This window comes from Oncorhynchus mykiss, chromosome 18, assembly GCF_013265735.2.
Source record: "Oncorhynchus mykiss isolate Arlee chromosome 18, USDA_OmykA_1.1, whole genome shotgun sequence".
Lineage (NCBI taxonomy): Eukaryota > Metazoa > Chordata > Actinopteri > Salmoniformes > Salmonidae > Oncorhynchus > Oncorhynchus mykiss.
In genome coordinates, this window is record NC_048582.1 from 8928051 (window position 1) to 8950219 (window position 22169).

Here is a 22169-nt window from a genome sequence, read left to right on the forward strand (position 1 = left end):
CTGTCCAGATATTAATTCAAATTAAATTACAAATCTGTCACGTTTCACTTCTGCTGATTCAATAAAAGGCAGTGGTGTAAAGTACTTGAGTAAAACAACTTTTGGGGTGTATCTGTACTATACTATTGATATTTTTGGCAACTTTTACTCCACTATATTCCTAAAGAAAATAATGTAATTTGTACATTTTCCCTTACACCCAAAAGTACTTGTTACATTTTGAATGCTTAACACGACAGGAAAAATGTCAAATTCACACATTTATCAAGAGAACATCCCAGGTCATCCCAACTGCCACCAATCCGGCTGACTCACTAAACACAAATGCTTCGTTTGTAAATTATGTCTGAATGTTGTAGTATTCCCTTGGCTATCCGTAAATAATAAATAAAATACATTTGTGCCGTTTGGATTACCTAATAGAAGCAATTAGAAATGATTTATACTTTCACTTTGGATACTTAAGTATATTTAAAGCCAAATATTTTTAGACTTTTACTCAAGTAGTATTTTACTGGGTGACTTTCACTTTTACTTGAGTCATTTTCTATGAAGGTATCTTCATTTTTACTCTAGTATGACAATTGGGTACTTATTCCACCACTGATAAAAGGCTCAACACATATGTGTCTGACCTGACATTGAATAAATAAAGCTTACATAAGCAGACTACTACTTCTGTCTACCAAAAGGTCTGGACCATTCATTATGCATTCCCATCACAAGTGCTAACTTGGTGGCGGTGGTAAGATAATCACTGTTGGAAGAGAACATCCCTTCCTTGATTAAGTACATTTGATATTAATTAGATGCAGGGAATCTTACATACTGGAATTATTAATTTAAATGTGTGTAGATTGTTTTGTGCAGTAATATAGCCTCCTATTGTAGGTCCAATAATTAGGTGACCCGGAAGTGGGTCGGAGTTGTGATCGTTAAATGAGAAATGTCTTCGCAAAGATTCCAATTTCGCGCTTAGACCACTGTCATCGGGAAAAAAGTAAATAGTTATTATTATTAATGTCACCAAACTTGTAAATATCACTTAGTTATATGTTTCATCTTACTCTTGTATTTTTATAAGGCGAGTCAGCAGCTAACGTTAGTTCCTATAATATATAAATATATCGCTTTGTTTGCGCTGCATGCCATGTTGCTTGCTAGCTAACGTTACTGTAGTTAGCTTCAGCGCAAGTCTCTTGTGTTTTGTCCATTCTAGACTGTTGCCACCATGAGTAAACGAAAAGTGAAGGAAACACACATGCCAGTCGGCGAATGTATTTCTCAGGTTTGTATTCGTTTGTTTTATTGAATGTGTACATTGAGCAGGCAACGTAAAGGATCAATACATGAGTTGGTTGTGGTGACCTTGCTAGATCGAATCCCCGAGCTGGTAAAAATCTGTCGTTCTTCCCCTGAACAAGGCAGTTAACCCACTGGTCCTAGGCCGTCATTGTAAATAAGAATTTGTACTTAACTGACTTGCCTAGTTAAACAAAGGTTAAACATTTTTTTTAAACCTTACACAGATAACACATTAAGGTATGATGTCCCATGGACAACATTATTCGCAAATACTTAATAATGACTCTTTTTAAGTATGGATATATTTTTCAGGTTCAGATGATATTGAGGGAGAGATTCTGTCATCAGAGACTTCCTGAAAAGCCAGTGGGAATGGAGTCACAACACAAGTAGGTTCCTTGGTGGTGCTGACCTGCTAACTAAGGTTTTATTAATTGACAAACGTGACATTCACTGACTACTGTAGCAGATTGATTAATGTAAGGGTAATGGTATGAGTTGGGTCTATTTGCCATAATACATGACAAGTGTGTTTTATGAGGGGTACTCCACAGTGTCATGGCAATGTGCATTTTGTTGGGGGCTGAAAGTCTCAGCATAATAAGCTTAACTGTTTAGATTTTCAATTTCACAAGGACCCAGCTGTTGTTTATTTGTCTCCAGCCCCACCTACACCTGTCAAGTTTGTTTCTGTGTGGCGGCCATCGGCCACGTTTAAAACAACTGGGAACTCTGAGAAATACGAGGTCAGAGCTCTAGAAAGAGGCCTGAGTTCCCGAGTTAGATAACCGTTTAAATAGATTGTTCCCAGTCGAAGCTTGTTTTTTTCCAAGTTCCCATTTGTTTTGAACACGCTGAAGTCGGAGAGTTCCCAGTTGTTTTGAACGTGGCAATTGGCCAGGTTGTATACTGATCTGCAGAGAGTGGGGCATTGTGGGTAACGGTCCTTGTGTTGATGTTCCAGACACCTGCTGGAGCTGCTGAGGAGGACAGCTGTCCATGGAGAGAGTAATTCTGTACTCATCGTTGGACCCAGAGGATCTGGGAAAACAATGGTATGGCATGCTACGAGGATAGCCTTGTCCCAGATCTGTTTGTCCTGTATAGCCAACTTCTATTGTCGTCGTCATGCATGTTGACTTTCTTCTGTTTTCTCCAGCTCCTTAACTGTGTCTTGAGAGAGTTGCTGGAGGTGAAGGATGTCAATAAGAATGTGTTACCTGTCCACCTGAATGGTTGGTAGTAGGATGTCTGTGATTGTTTCTATGTCTGTTGATTCTCTGTCTGTTTCTGCACTCTGTTAATTCTCTCCCCAACTCTTCTTTACTGTCTCTCTAGGTCTTTTACAGACTGATGATAGAATAGCGCTCAAAGAAATCACACGCCAGCTCAATCTGGAGAATGTTGTTGGAGACAAAGTGTTTGTAAGTGTTTACAGAAGTTATGCTGTATGTTTTGTCCCTTTGTAATTTTTTGCTTGCTCTTAATTTTATTGTTATTTTCAGGGTAGTTTTGCAGAAAACCTGGCCTTCCTTCTTGAGGCGTTAAAGAAAGGTAATCATTTCTGCACATTGCCCTCACTATAATTTTGAAGAATCCTCCCTCTTTATGCTGACAGTATGTCTCTACAGTGTACTGTTCTCTCTTTGTCCCAGGTGATCGTAGCAGCAGTCGTCCTGTCCTCTTCATTCTGGATGAGTTTGACCTGTTTGCCCACCATAAGAACCAGACTCTGCTCTACAACCTCCTGGATGTCTCCCAGTCTGCCCAGGCTCCCGTCGCTGTGATCGGCCTCACCTGCAGACTGGTAGGGTCTCTTCTACCTCAGTTGTGTACTATCTAGCTTTTAGACCTCTCCAGTGATGAACTAGTTTTAGCTTCAAAAGGATAGGTTTCAATCTAATTATATTCTACTCTACTCACAGGTGGTACCTTAATTGGGGAGGACGGGCTCTAAGTAATGGCTGGAACAGAATACATTGAATAGTATCGAACACATGGTTTGCATGCGTATAGATACCATTCTGTTTACTCCATTCCAGGCATTATGAGCCATCCTCCCCTCAGCAGTCTCCTGTGACTTTACTCTACCTTCTTCTCTGGTGATCACAACTGGTCTCATCTTTACTTGCTGCAGGATGTCCTGGAGCTGCTAGAGAAGAGGGTCAAGTCCAGGTTCAGCCACAGACAGATACACCTGCTCAGCTCCCTGAGCTTCATACAGTACCTGGACAACGTCCGCTCACAGCTCAGCCTGCCACAAGACTTCCCCGACACCAAGTTCTATGACGAGTGGAATGACAGCATCAAGGTGAGGCCAGTCCAGGACTGTAAACTTATTATTATATATATATTTTTTAACAGTACTAGATTTGTGATGTGCTGTAGTTGGCTTTATCTGAAAGGCATTTTTCTTACCCACAATGCTCTCTGACTTTCTTTCAGACGCTATGTGAAGACCAACTAGTGGTGGACGTTTTACAAAGTCATTATAACTCCAGCAAAGACTTCCGTTCCCTGCAATTGTTACTGGTAAGAGTTTGTATCTGTAGTATAAAAGCAAAGAGTGGGGAAAAAACCCTCTAAATATTGCTTTGTGTGTGTGTGGACCCCTCTCTGCAGATGCTGGCTCTGAGCCGAGTGAGCGCATCTAAACCTGCCATCAAGCCCACTGATCTCCTGGAGGCCAGTAGAGTCTGTATGGTGGACTCTAAAGCAAACATACTTCATGGTATAATTTAAAGCCTAAAGCCATTAGGGGTAGAGCTCATTATTAGAGGATGTCTTTGATGGACACATGACCATTTGATGAAACATTGATAATTTGGCCTGCATTTTGCTTTGTTGGTCTTTCCAGGCCTGTCCATTCTCGAACTGTGCCTGATAATTGCCATGAAACACTTGAATGACATCTATGAAGGAGAGCCGTTTAACTTCCAGATGGTTCACAATGGTAAGGATCGACAGTTGGTAAGAGCTGGTGTGTAATAGTTGGGAATGACATACATTTGTGTTAATAGATATTTTATTTTTTTGTCAGAGTTCAAGAAATTCCTGCAGAGGAAATCCCATTCTATACATAACTTTGACAAGCCAGTCGTCATAAAGGTGGGTCTGCATGACATCATGGTCTCAGTAGAATGACATCAGACCCTTCCAATAGTATATTTCATAAAAATCCTATAACGTTTTTGTAGATCGTTCTCAAGGTAAGTTTATTTCACAATGAAGAAGGGTGGATATGTGCTGAATGTTGATGTATACTGAACAAAAATATAAACGCAACATGTAAAGTGTTCTCGGGTCATGTTTCATGAGCTGAAATAAAAGATCCCAGAAATGTTCCATATGCACATAAAGCTTATTTCTGTTATTTTTGTGCACAAATGTGTTTACATCCCTGTTAGTGAGCATTTCTCCTTTGCCAAGATAATCCATCCACCTGACAGGTGTGGCATATCAAGAAGCTGATTAAACAGCTTGATCATTACACAGGTGCACCTTCTGCTGGGGACAATAAAAGGCCACTCTAAAATGTGCAGTTTTGTCACACAACACAATGCCACAAGTTTTGAGGGAGTATACAATTGGCATGCTGCCTGCAGGAATGTCCATGAGGAATGTTGCCAGTGAATTGGATGTTAATTTCTCTACCATAAGCCACCTCCAACAGCATTTTTGAGAATTTTGCAGTACGGCCTCACAACCGCAGACCACGTGTAAACCACACCAGCCCAGGACCTCCACATCCGGCTTCTTAACCTGCAGGATCGTATGACACCAGCTACCCGGATAGCTGATGAAACAGGATTATTTCTGTCTCTAATAAAGCCATTTTTGTGGGGAAAAACTGATTTGGATTAGCTGGGCCTATGCCCACCCATTGATGCGCCCCTGCCCAGTCATGTGAAATCCATAGATTACAGCCTAATTCATTTATTTAAATTGCCTGATTTCCTTGAACTGTAACTTAGTAAAATTGTTGGATGTTGCGTTTTTTATTTTTGTTCAGTATGTAATGCAGTTGGTTGTCCCTTCTCTGTAATACCCCTGACTATAAAGTTTATTGTATACATACAGTCTTAGCCACATGTATGCCATTGTATTATTTGATACTCAAGATTTACTCAACCCAACAACACTCTGTTCCAGGCGTTTGAACACCTGCAGCAGTTGGAGCTGATTAAGTCTATGGACAGCTCCACAGCAAAGATCCAGAAGGAGTACCAGCTGATGAAACTTTTGTTGGACCACAGCCAGATCATGGAGGCCCTGCAGAAATACCCACAATGCCCCACAGATGTTAAACAGTGGGCCATGTCTGCTTTTGGTTAAAGGAACATATTCCTCTATATTGTGTCCAGTGGGGCAGTTATGAAAGATATGGGACTGTGGCCTGGACCCTGTCCTCGGGGATAGACAATGAATGACCTAACAAATGTTTCTGCCATGTGTTCATTCCTTGTGTGTAAATGTAAATATTTGTCTGTACTTATTGAATAAAGTCATGCAATTTTTTGGGGTCATCAGTGTACCAGTTCTTGAAACCTAAGAAGTATTCCATGCTAAATGCCACCATCTAGTGGTCTGTTTTGGAACTGACATTACAGGGGACAAATCCATTCACATTGAGCAATCATGCTTTATGTCAGGGGGAATAGCACACACAATTAATGCAAAGATAAACGCATAATCGTCAATGTCACTCAGAAAATAAGAAAATGTAATACTCCTGAACAGTAAGTATGTCGGTTTAATAAGATTTTGCATTAAATGTGTTTACCATGCTAGAGACGCAGCACTTTTACAGGTTCTGGGGTCTGGAAGACCTGCATTGATGCTGGTGTCCCCAGCAGCGTACTGCACAGCCTTCTGCACCTTTCCCTCTGTCAGTGAGCAGGACACTTCAGCTAACTGTAGAATCCACCCAGACATCACTACCACTGAGGGACTAGCTCAAAAGATAAGGTGTGTGTATTGGGCTGATGAAGGGCTGTCATTCAACAGTCAGTACCTGTTCTAATGAACATGACGTGGTAGTTTCTCCATCTACGGCTACCACTCAGTCAACCACAATACTCAAGAACATGGCTCCCCTCTGTGGAAACAGTGGATGCCCGGTCAGCGGAGGTACTGCCCCCTCCATGAGGCGTGAGGGGCTGGTCTCAGACATTTGAAAAGTTCTTGTTTAGGAGGTCCAGCCGCCGTACTGCGTTCGTAACAACAGCACGACCAGAGAGAATGAGACATTTGAACCGTGAGAGGTCAAATATAGAGCGAGTACTGTAGATGTTTAGTACATGACGGAGGAACTCTTGAAACTGTGAACTGTAGCTAGCCCACTGGAAGCTAGAAAGGTCAAACGTGACATGATGTAGGTCAGGGCCCATAGTGCAGTAAGATGTTTGGGGGTGGGTGTATCTTTACAAAAGTGTCCTAGTGAAACAGTGCCGTTGCATAGAGATTACGTATGATTATCGGAAATTATGCTGGAGTAATTAAACATTCCACCAATAAACCTTTGAGCTTTTTGGTGATTTACATACAGCTACAAACTTTTTTTTTTTTTTTTTCAAAACAACTTACCCGTAAATAAATTACTAAATAATTATCTAAAGAGGGTGAATTCTCACTGCAGAAACAATCAATAGCGGGGAGAGCGCGTCATTCTGGTCCATCCTAAAATGTGCAGTGCGTTTAAAAGAACTGAATCATTTATCCAGGTAAAAATGCATTTAAACATGCATTTCACGATCCGACATAATGGTTGCCTAGTTTTGTGATTTACATAGGACATTTGCACGTTTTCCTTGGTTCTAGATATATTTAAACATTTTGAACGAGGAGCCATTTGGGAGCAAAATGAGCCGGCTCTTTTACCCGAACGGAGCCAAATGAGCCGGCTCTTTTACCTGAACGGAGCCAAATGAGCCGGCTCTTTTATCTGAACGGAGCCAAATGAGCCGACTCTTTTACCTGAACGGAGCCAAATGAGCCGACTCTTTTACCTGAACGGAGCCAAATGAGCCGGCTCTTTTACCTGAACGGAGCCAAATGAGCCGGCTCTGCTCACCGAAAAGACTCGGAATGCCCATCACTAGTGGCAAGTGCACTAAACTAATCTCAAAACAAACCTCAGAGGAATTAAACATGACTAAATTCATAGACACAAAGATGTGGGCTTTGTGCAAGAAAGGAAAGGTATTTATATCATATTTTTGACTATCACTGTAGTAAAACAAAAATATTGAGCTCGCAGATTAGCTTCCATGAAGCTGCACGTTTGCTAGCTACGCTGGCTACTGTAATTAGCTAACAAGAGCTAACCAGACACGAATACACAGGTACTTACATGACGATTAAGTTACTACTTATTCACAAGTAAATTCTCTCTTTGTAACAACCATCTCAGCAAACAAAGTTGAAGAGTCACTGTCAGCTAGACTTGTAGGTCGAGTAATGTTGGATTAGGTTACTATTTCGGTCTGGTCAGGAGCGAGTCCGTTATTTGTCGTGTGAAGAGATAATTTACCTGAAAGTTCTGTCCGTCCTTGTCCTGACATTTACATTGTAATTTTCAGATTTGTCCACTAGATGCCAGACCTGCAATAACTATTTCAGAGCTAGCAAAGATGGTCTGCTTCTAGTGAACTGTATGCATACAGGGACTCTTAAATGACAACCTAATATTACAGCTATGACTACTGCATACCACCTAATATTACAGATATGACTACTGCATACCACCTAAAATTACAGATATGACTACTGCATACCACCTAATATTACAGCTATGACTACTGCACACCACCTAATATTACAGCTATGACTACTGCATACCACCTAATATTACAGCTATGACTACAGCATACCACCTAATATTACAGCTATGACTACTGCACACCACCTAATATTACAGCTATGACTACTGCATACCACCTAATATTACAGCTATGACTACTGCATACCACCTAATATTACAGCTATGACTACTGCATACCACCTAATATTACAGCTATGACTACTGCACACCACCTAATTTTACAGCTATGACTACTGCATACCACCTAATATTACAGCTATGACTACAGCATACCACCTAATATTACAGCTATGACTACAGTATACCACCTAATATTACAGCTATGACTACTGCATACCACCTAATATTACAGCTATGACTACTGCATACCACCTAATATTACAACTATGACTACAGTATACCACCTAATATTACAGCTATGACTACTGCATACCACCTAATATTACAGCTATGACTACAGTATACCACCTAATATTACAGCTATGACTACTGCATACCACCTAATATTACAGCTATGACTACTGCATACCACCTAATATTAGAGCTATGACTACAGTATACCACCTAATATTACAGCTATGACTACTGCATACCACCTAATATTACAGCTATGACTACTGCATACCACCTAATATTACAGCTATGACTACTGCATACCACCTAATATTACAGCTATGACTACAGTATACCACCTAATATTACAGCTATGACTACTGCATACCACCTAATATTACAGATATGACTACTGCATACCACCTAAAATTACAGATATGACTACTGCATACCACCTAATATTACAGCTATGACTACTGCACACCACCTAATATTACAGCTATGACTACTGCATACCACCTAATATTACAGCTATGACTACAGTATACCACCTAATATTACAGCTATGACTACAGCATACCACCTAATATTACAGCTATGACTACAGTATACCACCTAATATTACAGCTATGACTACTGCATACCACCTAATATTACAGCTATGACTACAGTATACCACCTAATATTACAGCTATGACTACTGCACACCACCTAATATTACAGCTATGACTACTGCATACCACCTAATATTACAGCTATGACTACAGTATACCACCTAATATTACAGCTATGACTACTGCATACCACCTAATATTACAGCTATGACTACTGCATACCACCTAATATTACAGATATGCCTACTGCATACCACCTAATATTACAGATATGACTACTGCATACCACCTAATATTACAGATATGCCTACTGCATACCACCTAATATTACAGATATGACTACTGCATACCACCTAATATTACAGATATGATAGTCTCAGGAAATCCCAGACCTCGGGCAACAGCACGAGGAGCATTGTTCACATTGTGAAGGCACCCTTTGTGCCGAGGGAGACTACAGATATGACTACTGCATACACATACACTACCGTTGAAAGGTTTGAGGTCACTTAGAAATGTCCTTGTTTTTGAAAGAAAAGCAAAACAATGTGTCCATTAAAATAATATAAAATTGACCAGAAATACAGTGTAGACATTGTTAATGTTGTAAGTAGCATTAGTAGCATGAGTATTGTAGCAGGAAACGGCAGATTTTTTAAATGGAATATCTACATAGGCGTACAGAGGCCCGTTATCAGCAACCATCACTCCTGTGTTCCAATGGCACGTTGTGTTAGCTAATCCAATTTTATAATTTTAAAAGGCTAACTGAACATTAGAAAACCATTTTGCAATTATGTTAGCACAGCTGAAAACGGTTGACTGATTAAAGAAGCAATAAAACTGGCCTTCTTTAAACTAGTTGAGTATCCTGAGCATCAGCATTTGTGGGTTCGATTATGGGCTCAAAATAGCTAGAAACAAAGACCTTTCTTCTGAAACTCGTCAGTCTATTCATGTTCTGAGAAATGAAGGCTATTCCATGCGAGAAATTGCCAAGAAACTGAAGATCTCGTACAACGCTGTGTACTACTCCCTTCACAGAACAGCTCAAACTGGCTCTAATCAGAAAATAAAGAGGGGTGGGAGGCCCCGGTGCACAACTGAGCAAGAGGACAAGTACATTAGAGTGTCTAGTTTGAGAAACAGATGCCTCACAAGTCCTCAACTGGCAGCATAATTAAATAGTACAAAACACCAGTCTCAACGTCAACAGTGAAGAGGCGGCTCAGGGATGCTGGCCTTAATTAACAATGTCTGCACTGTATTTCTGATCAATTTGATGTTATTTTAATGGACAAAAAATGTGCTTTTCTTTCAAATACAAGGACATTTCTAAGTACCACAAACTTTTGAACAGTAGTGTATTTGCCTGGCACATTGGCAAAAATAAGCCACACCTTGCAAAAATCAAGTAAAAGCTATAACAAAACATTTATGCACATGACTGGCTATTGATTTTCTGTTCTAGGTTGACAGCCGAGATGGCCTGGTCCAAATCAGAAAAAGAGACTTGGAGAGATTGACTACAGAGGTCATGCAGCTCCGAGAGTTCTTACCCAAAGTAGTGAATGGAGACCTGATTGAGATGCTGCAGAAAGCCCGTGCTGCAGAGACAAGTAAGCTGCCCTTGAAACGGCTCTACGCGGATGTTATCATACAAGTGGGCTGATAATGAATAACATGAATGTTTGTATTGGGAAATGGCCTAAACAGTGAAAGGGAAAATTGTGTGTGTGTGTGTGTAGTGAAGGAGCGCCTTGGTCAGGAGCAGGAGCAACTGAGACAGGAGTGTCTGCACCTCCGCTCTCGCCTGGACGCAGCGCAGAGCGAGTGTCAGAAAGAGAGAGAGGTGAGAGATGGAGGGATATTAAAGAGAGAGGTGAGAGATGGAGGGATTTTAGAGAGAGAGAGAGGTGAGAGATGGAGGGATATTAAAGAGAGATGGAGAGATATTAAAGAGAGAGAGGTAACCTGTTCCCTAGGTAACATTGTGTGTGTCAGAGTATGTCTTAAGGCCTCACTTGTAGACCAAGAGAAGATGGTTCCTGGGACAAGTATGTGTGTGTGTGTGTGCGTGTAAGTGTGTGTGTATATGCGTGTAAGTATGTGTGTGTATGCGTGTAAGTGTGTGTGTCTGAGTGTAAGTGTGTGTGTCTGAGTGTAAGTGTGTGTGTGTCTGAGTGGAAGTGTGTGTGTATGAGTGTAAGTGTGTGTGTCTGAGTGGAAGTGTGTGTGTCTGAGTGGAAGTGTGTGTGTCTGAGTGTAAGTGTGTGTGTCTGAGTGGAAGTGTGTGTGTCTGAGTGGAAGTGTGTGTGTCTGAGTGGAAGTGTGTGTGTATGCGTGTAAGTGTGTGTGTGTCTGAGTGTAAGTGTGTGTGTATGAGTGGAAGTGTGTGTGTCATCATGTTAACCTGTCTGCTGCATGCCCCTGCAGGAGAAGCTGGTTCTGAGGGAGCAGCTGTGGGAGAGTCGGGAGCAGCTGCAGCAGCAGGCTGAGTTCTGTACTGGGCTGGGGGCTGCCTCCTGCACCCTGCTGTGGAGCACCTCCAGTAAGGAGGAGGCAGTCAAAGACATCCTGGCTGATGTGAGAGGCATTCATCCACAGACCTTACAAAACCTTTCACCCAATTCCAAACCAACCCCTAGCCGCTTACACACCTGTGGAGATCTGAGAGGACTGGATAGCTATAACATGATGACAGTAGCTTCATCACACCTGTGGAGATCTGAGAGGACTGGATAGCTATAACATGATGACAGTAGCTTTATCACACCAGTGGAGATCTGAGAGGACTGGATAGCTATAACATGATGACAGTAGCTTTATCACACCTGTGGAGATCTGAGAGGACTGGATAGCTATAACATGATGACAGTAGCTTTATCACACCTGTGGAGATCTGAGAGGACTGGATAGCTATAACATGATGACAGTAGCTTTATCACACCAGTGGAGATCTGAGAGGACTGGATAGCTATAACATGATGACAGTAGCTTTATCACACCTGTGGAGATCTGAGAGGACTGGATAGCTATAACATGATGACAGTAGCTTTATCACACCTGTGGAGATCTGAGAGGACTGGATAGCTATAACATGATGACAGTAGCTTCATCACACCTGTGGAGATCTGAGAGGACTGGATAGCTATAACATGATGACAGTAACTTCATCACACCTGTGGAGATCTGAGAGGACTGGATAGCTATAACATGATGACAGTAGCTTTATCACACCTGTGGAGATCTGAGAGGACTGGATAGCTATAACATGATGACAGTAGCTTTATCACACCTGTGGAGATCTGAGAGGACTGGATAGCTATAACATGATGACAGTAGCTTTATCACACCTGTGGAGATCTGAGAGGACTGGATAGCTATAACATGATGACAGTAGCTTTATCACACCTGTGGAGATCTGAGAGGACTGGATAGCTATAACATGATGACAGTAGCTTCATCACACCAGTGGAGATCTGAGAGGACTGGATAGCTATAACATGATGACAGTAGCTTCATCACACTTCATCACGCAAACTTTCCTACCTGATTAAATAAAGATTCAGGGGTCAGCACTCATCTGAAGCTATTCCTCTGCCTCTGATGCTTTCAACTCTAGTCCATGTCCTGGTTCTCTTTAAACTCTAGTCCATGTCCTGGTTCTCTTTAAACTCTAGTCCATGTCCTGGTTCTCTTTAAACTCTAGTCCATGTCCTGGTTCTCTTTAAACTCCAGTCCATGTCCTGGTTCTCTTTAAACTCCAGTCCATGTCCTGGTTCTCTTTAAACTCTAGTCCATGTCCTGGTTCTCTTTGAACTCTAGTCCATGTCCTGGTTCTCTTTAAACTCTAGTCCATGTCCTGGTTCTCTTTAAACTCTAGTCCATGTCCTGGTTCTCTTTAAACTCCAGTCCATGTCCTGGTTCTCTTTAAACTCTAGTCCATGTCCTGGTTCTCTTTAAACTCCAGTCCATGTCCTGGTTCTCTTTGAACTCTAGTCCATGTCCTGGTTCTCTTTGATCTCTAGTCCATGTCCTGGTTCTCTATAAACTACAGTCCATGTCCTGGTTGTCTTTAAACTCTAGTCCATGTCCTGGTTGTCTTTAAACTCTAGTCCATGTCCTGGTTCTCTTTAAACTCTAGTCCATGTCCTGGTTCTCTTTAAACTCCAGTCCATGTCCTGGTTCTCTTTAAACTCTAGTCCATGTCCTGGTTCTCTTTAAACTCTAATCCATGTCCTGGTTCTCTTTAAACTCCAGTCCATGTCCTGGTTCTCTTTAAACTCTAATCCATGTCCTGGTTGTCTTTGAACTCTAGTCCATGTCCTGGTTGTCTTTAAACTCTAGTCCATGTCCTGGTTCTCTTTAAACTCTAGTCCATGTCCTGGTTCTCTTTAAACTCTAGTCCATGTCCTGGTTCTCTTTGAACTCTAGTCCATATCCTGGTTCTCTATAAACTCTAGTCCATATCCTGGTTCTCTTTGAACTCTAGTCCATGTCCTGGTTCTCTTTAAACTCTAGTCCATGTCCTGGTTGTCTTTAAACTCTAGTCCATGTCCTGGTTCTCTTTAAACTCTAGTCCATGTCCTGGTTCTCTTTAAACTCTAGTCCATGTCCTGGTTCTCTTTAAACTCTAGTCCATGTCCTGGTTCTCTTTGATCTCTAGTCCATGTCCTGGTTCTCTTTGAACTCTAGTCCATGTCCTGGTTCTCTTTAAACTCCAGTCCATGTCCTGGTTCTCTTTGAACTCTAGTCCATGTCCTGGTTCTCTTTAAACTCCAGTCCATGTCCTGGTTCTCTTTAAACTCTAGTCCATGTCCTGGTTCTCTTTGAACTCTAGTCCATGTCCTGGTTCTCTTTAAACTCCAGTCCATGTCCTGGTTCTCTTTAAACTCCAGTCCATGTCCTGGTTCTCTTTAAACTCTAGTCCATGTCCTGGTTCTCTTTAAACTCTAGTCCATGTCCTGGTTCTCTTTAAACTACAGTCCATGTCCTGGTTCTCTTTAAACTCTAGTCCATGTCCTGGTTCTCTTTGAACTCTAGTCCATGTCCTGGTTCTCTTTAAACTCTAGTCCATGTCCTGGTTCTCTTTAAACTCTAGTCCATGTCCTGGTTCTCTTTAAACTCTAGTCCATGTCCTGGTTCTCTTTAAACTCTAGTCCATGTCCTGGTTCTCTTTGAACTCTAGTCCATGTCCTGGTTCTCTTTAAACTCTAGTCCATGTCCTGGTTCTCTTTGAACTCTAGTCCATGTCCTGGTTCTCTTTAAACTCTAGTCCATGTCCTGGTTCTCTTTAAACTACAGTCCATGTCCTGGTTCTCTTTGATCTCTAGTCCATGTCCTGGTTCTCTTTAAACTACAGTCCATGTCCTGGTTCTCTTTAAACTACAGTCCATGTCCTGGTTCTCTTTAAACTCTAGTCCATGTCCTGGTTCTCTTTAAACTCCAGTCCATGTCCTGGTTCTCTTTAAACTACAGTCCATGTCCTGGTTCTCTTTAAACTCTAGTCCATGTCCTGGTTCTCTTTGATCTCTAGTCCATGTCCTGGTTCTCTGTAAACTACAGTCCATGTCCTGGTTCTCTTTAAACTCTAGTCCATGTCCTGGTTCTCTTTAAACTCTAATCCATGTCCTGGTTCTCTTTAAACTCCAGTCCATGTCCTGGTTCTCTTTAAACTCTAGTCCATGTCCTGGTTGTCTTTGAACTCTAGTCCATGTCCTGGTTGTCTTTAAACTCTAGTCCATGTCCTGGTTCTCTTTAAACTCTAGTCCATGTCCTGGTTCTCTTTAAACTCTAGTCCATGTCCTGGTTCTCTTTGAACTCTAGTCCATATCCTGGTTCTCTATAAACTCTAGTCCATATCCTGGTTCTCTTTGAACTCTAGTCCATGTCCTGGTTCTCTTTAAACTCTAGTCCATGTCCTGGTTGTCTTTAAACTCTAGTCCATGTCCTGGTTCTCTTTAAACTCTAGTCCATGTCCTGGTTCTCTTTAAACTCTAGTCCATGTCCTGGTTCTCTTTAAACTCTAGTCCATGTCCTGGTTCTCTTTGATCTCTAGTCCATGTCCTGGTTCTCTTTGAACTCTAGTCCATGTCCTGGTTCTCTTTAAACTCCAGTCCATGTCCTGGTTCTCTTTGAACTCTAGTCCATGTCCTGGTTCTCTTTAAACTCCAGTCCATGTCCTGGTTCTCTTTAAACTCTAGTCCATGTCCTGGTTCTCTTTGAACTCTAGTCCATGTCCTGGTTCTCTTTAAACTCCAGTCCATGTCCTGGTTCTCTTTAAACTCCAGTCCATGTCCTGGTTCTCTTTAAACTCTAGTCCATGTCCTGGTTCTCTTTAAACTCTAGTCCATGTCCTGGTTCTCTTTAAACTACAGTCCATGTCCTGGTTCTCTTTAAACTCTAGTCCATGTCCTGGTTCTCTTTGAACTCTAGTCCATGTCCTGGTTCTCTTTAAACTCTAGTCCATGTCCTGGTTCTCTTTAAACTCTAGTCCATGTCCTGGTTCTCTTTAAACTCTAGTCCATGTCCTGGTTCTCTTTAAACTCTAGTCCATGTCCTGGTTCTCTTTGAACTCTAGTCCATGTCCTGGTTCTCTTTAAACTCTAGTCCATGTCCTGGTTCTCTTTAAACTCTAGTCCATGTCCTGGTTCTCTTTAAACTCTAGTCCATGTCCTGGTTCTCTTTGAACTCTAGTCCATGTCCTGGTTCTCTTTAAACTCTAGTCCATGTCCTGGTTCTCTTTAAACTCTAGTCCATGTCCTGGTTCTCTTTAAACTCTAGTCCATGTCCTGGTTCTCTTTAAACTCTAGTCCATGTCCTGGTTCTCTTTAAACTCCAGTCCATGTCCTGGTTCTCTTTGAACTCTAGTCCATGTCCTGGTTCTCTTTAAACTCTAGTCCATGTCCTGGTTCTCTTTAAACTCCAGTCCATGTCCTGGTTCTCTTTGAACTCTAGTCCATGTCCTGGTTCTCTTTAAACTCCAGTCCATGTCCTGGTTCTCTTTAAACTCCAGTCCATGTCCTGGTTCTCTTTGAACTCTAGTCCATGTCCTGGTTCTCTTTAAACTACAGTCCATGTCCTGGTTCTCTTTGCCTTTATCCTCTTCCATCATCCTCCTTGTTCCCCTCCTTAATTCCTCCCCTTTCCCTCTGGCCACCTCTGACCCTGCCTCATTACTCTAATTGTAGGGTAAGCTGCAGTCCTTCCTGAGCGTGGCGGGCCAGACCCTGGAGAGCTTTGTCAAGTCTCTGGATGGGGAGGCCAAGGCCGAGCAGCAAGACTCCAACTCCCATGAGCAGCAGTTTGTTCTGGCGCTGGCCGGAGTCGTCACCAGTGAGTGTGTAGCTATGTCACCATGGCATGCCATCCAAACTGTCTATTGAATGTATTTTGATAACCACAGTTTATAAATACACCATCTCACTGTGAGTTATTCCAGTCTATGCTGTGTTATATAACATATTTTGCATCATATAATTAAGCAATAAAGCATGAGGGGGCGTGGTATATGGCTAATATACCACAGCTAAGGGCTGTTCTTACGAGTGCCTGGATACAGCCCTTAGCCGTGGTATATTGGCCATACACCACAAACCCCCGAGGTGCCTTATTGCTATTATAAACTGGTTACCAATGTAATTAGAGCAGTAAAAATAAACGTTTTGTCATACCTGTGAAATATGGTCTGATATACCACGGCTGTCAGCCAATCAGCATTCAGGGCTGGAACCACCCAGTTTATAATAAATGGCACACCCTGCTCAGCGTTATCATCTTTAGCTCTCCAATCGGTGACCTCTCTGCTGTTTGATTGTCCACTCAGACGTGGCGGCGGTGACGTGTGGGCGGGACTACCTGTCCAGCTCCGCCCACGTCCTCCTGGAGACTCTGATGCAGCAGCTGGAGCTCCTGAAGCCTGGGGTCTTCCCCAAACTCAAAGTGTAAGACTGGAGGACTTCTAAATCACTCACATTAATAATCATACACACACACACGTCTCCTCAGCAGTTATGTTGGCCGACCCAACACACACTCAACATCAATACACACAGCCATCAGAATCCAGATCAAATGATACCTACAATAATAAATGAACTAGGCATTGTAGTTTCTCTGCAGGTGGAGGAATGATGATGGTTATTGTAGTTTTTCTGCAGGTGGAGAAATGATGATGGTTATTGTAGTTTTTCTGCAGGTAAATTAATGATGATGGTTATTGTAGTTTTTCTGCAGGTGGATGTGGATGTCCATTGTAGCTTATCTGCAAGTGGATGAATGATGATGGTTATTGTAGTTTATCTGCAAGTGGATGAATGATGATGGTTATTGTAGTTTATCTGCAGGTGGATGAATGATGATGGTTATTGTAGTTTATCTGCAAGTGGATGAATGATGATGGTTATTGTAGTTTATCTGTTGGTGGATGAATGATGATGGTTATTGTAGTTTATCTGCAAGTGGATGAATGATGATGGTTATTGTAGTTTATCTGCAAGAGGATGAATGATGATGGTTATTGTAGTTTATCTGCAGGTGGATGAATGATGATGGTTATTGCAGTTTATCTGCAAGAGGATGAATGATGATGGTTATTGTAGTTTATCTGCAGGTGGATGAATGATGATGGTTATTGTAGTTTATCTGCAGGTGGATGAATGATGATGGTTATTGTAGTTTATCTGCAAGTGGATGAATGATGATGGTTATTGTAGTTTATCTGCAGGTGGATGAATGATGATGGTTATTGTAGTTTATCTGCAAGTGGATGAATGATGATGGTTATTGTAGTTTATCTGCAAGAGGATGAATGATGATGGTTATTGTAGTTTATCTGCAGGTGGATGAATGATGATGGTTATTGTAGTTTATCTGCAGGTGGATGAATGATGATGGTTATTGTAGTTTATCTGCAAGTGGATGCTGATGGTTGTTGTAGTTTATCTGCAAGTGGATGAATGATGGTGGTTATTGTAGTTTCTCTGTGTTACAGGTTGATGCTGATGGCTCTGTATAATGTCAGTATCAGTGTAAAGGGACTGAAGTATATCAGGGAGTTTCCAGGACTTCTCTCTCTCATCTGGACCCTTTTGGAAGGTAAGAGGGGAGTGAGGGGTGGGCTTGTGTGCTCTGTATGTGGCGTTATAAAATGTGTGCATTCAAAAGCGTTAGTTTGTTAATTTGGATCTCTTATTGCCCACAATGGGGCTAATCGTCCAAGAGTCCAGTGTGTGTCCGAAAGACAGAGCCTGAATCAGAGGTCAGAGAGCTGGCATCAGTGTGTTTAACTGAAGAAGGACTCGTGTTGTGGTCAGTTAGGAGGATTAAGACCTCTTTCTCTCTCTCTTTTTCTCTCTCTCCTCTCTCTTTCTCTCTCTTTCTCTCTCACTCTCTCTCTCCTTCTGTCTCTTTCTCTCTCTCTCATTCTCTCTCTCTCTCTCTCTCTCCTTCTCTCTCTCTTTCTTTCTCTCTCCCTCTCTCTTTCTCTCTCTCTCTCTCTCTCTCTTTTCCCTTCCTCTCATGCTGTTTCTGTCTGATTCTGCCCATCCTCTCTTCCCTCACCCTTTCTGTTTCATTCTATCTCTCTCTTTTTGCTGTCTCTTGTCCTCCTCTCTCCTGACCCCTCTTCCCCTCCTGAGACGGGGACTCTGAGGTTTGCCTCCACGCCCTGCGGCTGCTCCAGTCAGTGCTGCTGGAGGAGGCCCTGGTGGGGCCCGGGCTGCTGCTGGACGACCCCCTTCTTCCACTGGAGCGCATACGCACGCTGGCCACCTCCAGCCGCCACCCGGCCCTGAGGCAGACGGCCCAGGAGACACTGGATGACCTGGGCTCCCTCCGCACCTCCTTCCTGGACCCCCATGGCACCTCCTCCTCTGACCAAGTACATGTATAAATACATCCAACCCAAAGTGAAACACACAGCACTAGCGACACATCCCACTCACGTGATGATGATGATGCTTTCCTACTGTAGAGTAAACGTTTCTCTGATTAGAGAGAGCTCTACTGAGGAGAGCTCCCATGATGCACTGTGGAAGAGGTTGGTTCCATCGTGTCCCTTTCTCGTTTTCCCCCGGGTCCAGGGACTTAGTCAGGTTGGTTCCTATCCCACCACAGCAGATGTTCTGGACCAGTAGAACCCCATAACTGTACATAAGGGCTCCATAACACATTCATAAGCCATATATAGAACATACATTAGAACTACAAAAATGGTGTATGTCAAATTAAAACGTGTTGACATGGTCCAAAGCAAGGATGACTTCTGCTTGCCATATGTTAAAGAGAAGCCGTCTGTTTGTTTAAAACATGTATCTACTGTTGTGAGGTGAGTTGGATCTGTTTCTACCTGTTAGCCTGTTGACCTAATACCAGCTAATACCATATCAGACTCATGGCCTTATTTCATTAGGTCAATTACCTTGAGGTCAAGTAACAATGGAGGATGTTTTATTTTTGTGTGTTGTGTTCTACCATTGTTACAGACAATAAAATGTTGTTCAAAACTTTTCCAATTTAACATTCATTTCTATATGATATGTTGCCTATTTTTCCCAGGTTAGGGGCGGTTTGTGTGTATGAATCTGTCTGACTCTCCTGTTCTCCCACCACCACATCCTGGACCACCTCACACGTGACTCCCTAACTCCGGCTACGTTTACATGTCAGTCGTTTAGCAGACGCTCTTATCCACAGCCACTTACAGTACAGGCATATCGTTTCATACTGGTCCCCCGTGGGAATCGAACCCACAACCCTGGTGCTGCAAGCACTATGCTCTACCAACTGAGCCTCCGACTTCCAGATAAACAGATTATGACGTAGAGATTGGCCTGGTCATTAGGAGCCACCTAAAGTGGATAAGCCTTTCAGTGTCTGAGGGGGGTGACACTGAGTAAGCTGACTCGGCACGTGTCCACCAGGCTGTAGGGTAATTGAAGCAAGTAAGTCTCTGAACACATACAGTCAAGCCTCAGTCTGTTGAGTTTACAGTCCATTTCAAAGTTACAAAACATTTCCATATTCTGACCGACCTCCATTCCCAACATGGTTGGATCTCTGAAGTGTTACTGTACACTCAAGATGAGAGGGCTAAAAGACTGGGCTGGACTGAGTCCGCTTTAGGATCTCTGAAGTGTTACTGTACACTCAAGATGAGAGGGCTAAAAGACTGGGCTGGACTGTGTCCGCTTTAGGATCTCTGAAGTGTTACTGTACACTCAAGATGAGAGGGCTAAAAGACTGGGCTGGACTGAGTCCGCTTTAGGATCTCTGAAGTGTTACTGTACACTCAAGATGAGAGGGCTAAAAGACTGGGCTGGACTGTGTCCGCTTTAGGATCTCTGAAGTGTTACTGTACACTCAAGATGAGAGGGCTAAAAGACTGGGCTGGACTGAGTCCGCTTTAGGATCTCTGCTAATAATAGTCATTTGCAAATCCTCTCAAGAAGCAACAGGAACTTGCTCACACTCAGAAGAGATGTGTTTCCAATACCTTGCTAACGTGTAGAAAATGTATGTGTCAGAGCATGTGAAGCTATAACGGTGTAACTTGGTTTTTGTAGTTAAAAAATAAGGAAGAACCTTTTTGATGTCTTGTTTTGATCTTGTAGAACGTGGAAGTGCATCGTTTCAATGGCCTCCAAAGGACATGGCGACACCGACTCAGGACGGTTACCCCCAGCTTACTCCAAAGAGGTTCCGCCTGGTCACAATGCTGTGTACCCAGCGCCCACCGTGGTGCCACCACCCCCAAGCTACCTGACACCATCAGCCCCACCGGTTCATATGATGATGTCTGCCTCTCTCGGACCACTCAATGCTGTCTACCCAGCTCCCACAAACCCTGGGTTCCCACCCCCTGGATACGTGACCCCTTCCGCTCCTCCGATGATGCCTGCCCCTTTCGGACACCCTAATGCTGTCTACCCCGCGCCCACGAACCCCGGAATCCCGCCAGTACCCCCAGGCTACGTGCCCCCTCCGGTCCCTGCGATGATGCCTGCCCCTTTCGGACACCCTAATGCTGTCTACCCTGCGCCCACGAACCCCGGAATCCCGCCAGTACCCCCAGGCTACGTGCCCCCTCCGGTCCCTGCGATGATGCCTGCCCCTCCGCCTGATCTCCGACCCACCGGCTGCCCCCCAGGACTGGAATACCTGATTCATGTGGACCAGCTTCTCGTCCATCAGACTTTTCATCTGGCCGAACTGCTGGGTTGGGAGGTTAGAAATTCCTACAATGTGAAGAACAGCATCGGGCAACAAGTGTTTCTGGCGGAAGAGGAGAACAACTGCTGCACCCTACAGTGCTTTGGCCCCAGCCGACCTTTCACCTTTCACATCCAGGACAACCTGGGGCAGGAGGTGTTGACCCTGACGCGCCCTCTTGCGTGCAGCTACTGCTGCTTCCCCTGCTGCCTGCAAGACCTGGAGGTGCAGAGTCCCCCCGGTATTCCCATAGGGTATGTGGTGCAGGAGTGTCACCCGTTCCTGCCCAAACTCACTGTGCTGAACGAGAGGAGACAGCCTCAGCTGAGGATCAAAGGGCCGCTGTTTTTCTGTAGTTGTTGCAGAGACGTCACATTTGAGGTGAAGACTCTGGATGACTCAATGTTGATAGGGCACATCGGTAAGCAGTGGTCCGGCTTCCTGCGCGAAGTCTACACGGACGCGGATCATTTTGGGATCGTGTTCCCAATGGACCTGGATGTGAAGATGAAGGCTGTGCTGCTGGGAGCCTGCTTCCTGATCGATTTCCTGTATTTTGAGGAAAGGAAAGGAGACAAGAAACATTGAACTTTTACTCTGTGCCGACTACGGAACCCACGGCATCAAAATTACATTAGACCTACAATAAAGTTGCATGTCAAAATCAACAACTCCAAATCCCTCTCATTGTGTATATCTAACGGTCCTCTCCCCAGTGTTATTCTCCATCTTAAACAACTTCCTACTTCTCAGCATCAACAAAACAACTACAAGGCTACAAGGTCCCGGGGTTCAGCATCAACAAAACAACTACAAGGCTCTAAGGACCCGGGGTTCAGTAACAACAAAACAACTCCAAGGCTAAATATTTTGGGCTTCAG

General features: G+C 43.2%; 3 protein-coding genes across 3 annotated transcripts; all 3 read left to right on the forward strand.

Annotated features, from left to right (window-relative positions):
• The first annotated feature begins 882 nt into the window (after positions 1–882).
• LOC110495382 (origin recognition complex, subunit 4) lies at positions 883–5831 on the forward strand. Its single transcript, XM_036951671.1, has 14 exons — positions 883–1000; positions 1220–1288; positions 1618–1694; positions 2270–2360; positions 2465–2540; positions 2644–2729; positions 2811–2859; positions 2961–3112; positions 3443–3616; positions 3751–3837; positions 3928–4036; positions 4163–4258; positions 4346–4413; positions 5458–5831. Exons 2-14 carry the CDS (start codon positions 1232–1234, stop codon positions 5638–5640), a joined length of 1305 nt encoding a protein of 434 aa, XP_036807566.1. The 5' UTR covers positions 883–1000; positions 1220–1231; the 3' UTR covers positions 5641–5831.
• Positions 5832–7144: 1313 nt separating this feature from the next.
• On the forward strand, positions 7145–19587 carry hsf2bp (heat shock transcription factor 2 binding protein). Its single transcript, XM_036951672.1, has 8 exons — positions 7145–7506; positions 10547–10694; positions 10824–10927; positions 11512–11661; positions 16269–16413; positions 16904–17021; positions 18071–18174; positions 18717–19587. The coding sequence occupies exons 1-8, from the start codon at positions 7360–7362 to the stop codon at positions 18968–18970; spliced, it is 1170 nt and encodes a 389-aa protein (XP_036807567.1). The 5' UTR covers positions 7145–7359; the 3' UTR covers positions 18971–19587.
• Positions 19588–20810: 1223 nt separating this feature from the next.
• Positions 20811–22142, forward strand: LOC110496912 (phospholipid scramblase 2-like). Its single transcript, XM_036951673.1, has one exon. The coding sequence runs from the start codon at positions 20866–20868 to the stop codon at positions 21874–21876; it is 1011 nt and encodes a 336-aa protein (XP_036807568.1). The 5' UTR covers positions 20811–20865; the 3' UTR covers positions 21877–22142.
• Positions 22143–22169: the final 27 nt, after the last annotated feature.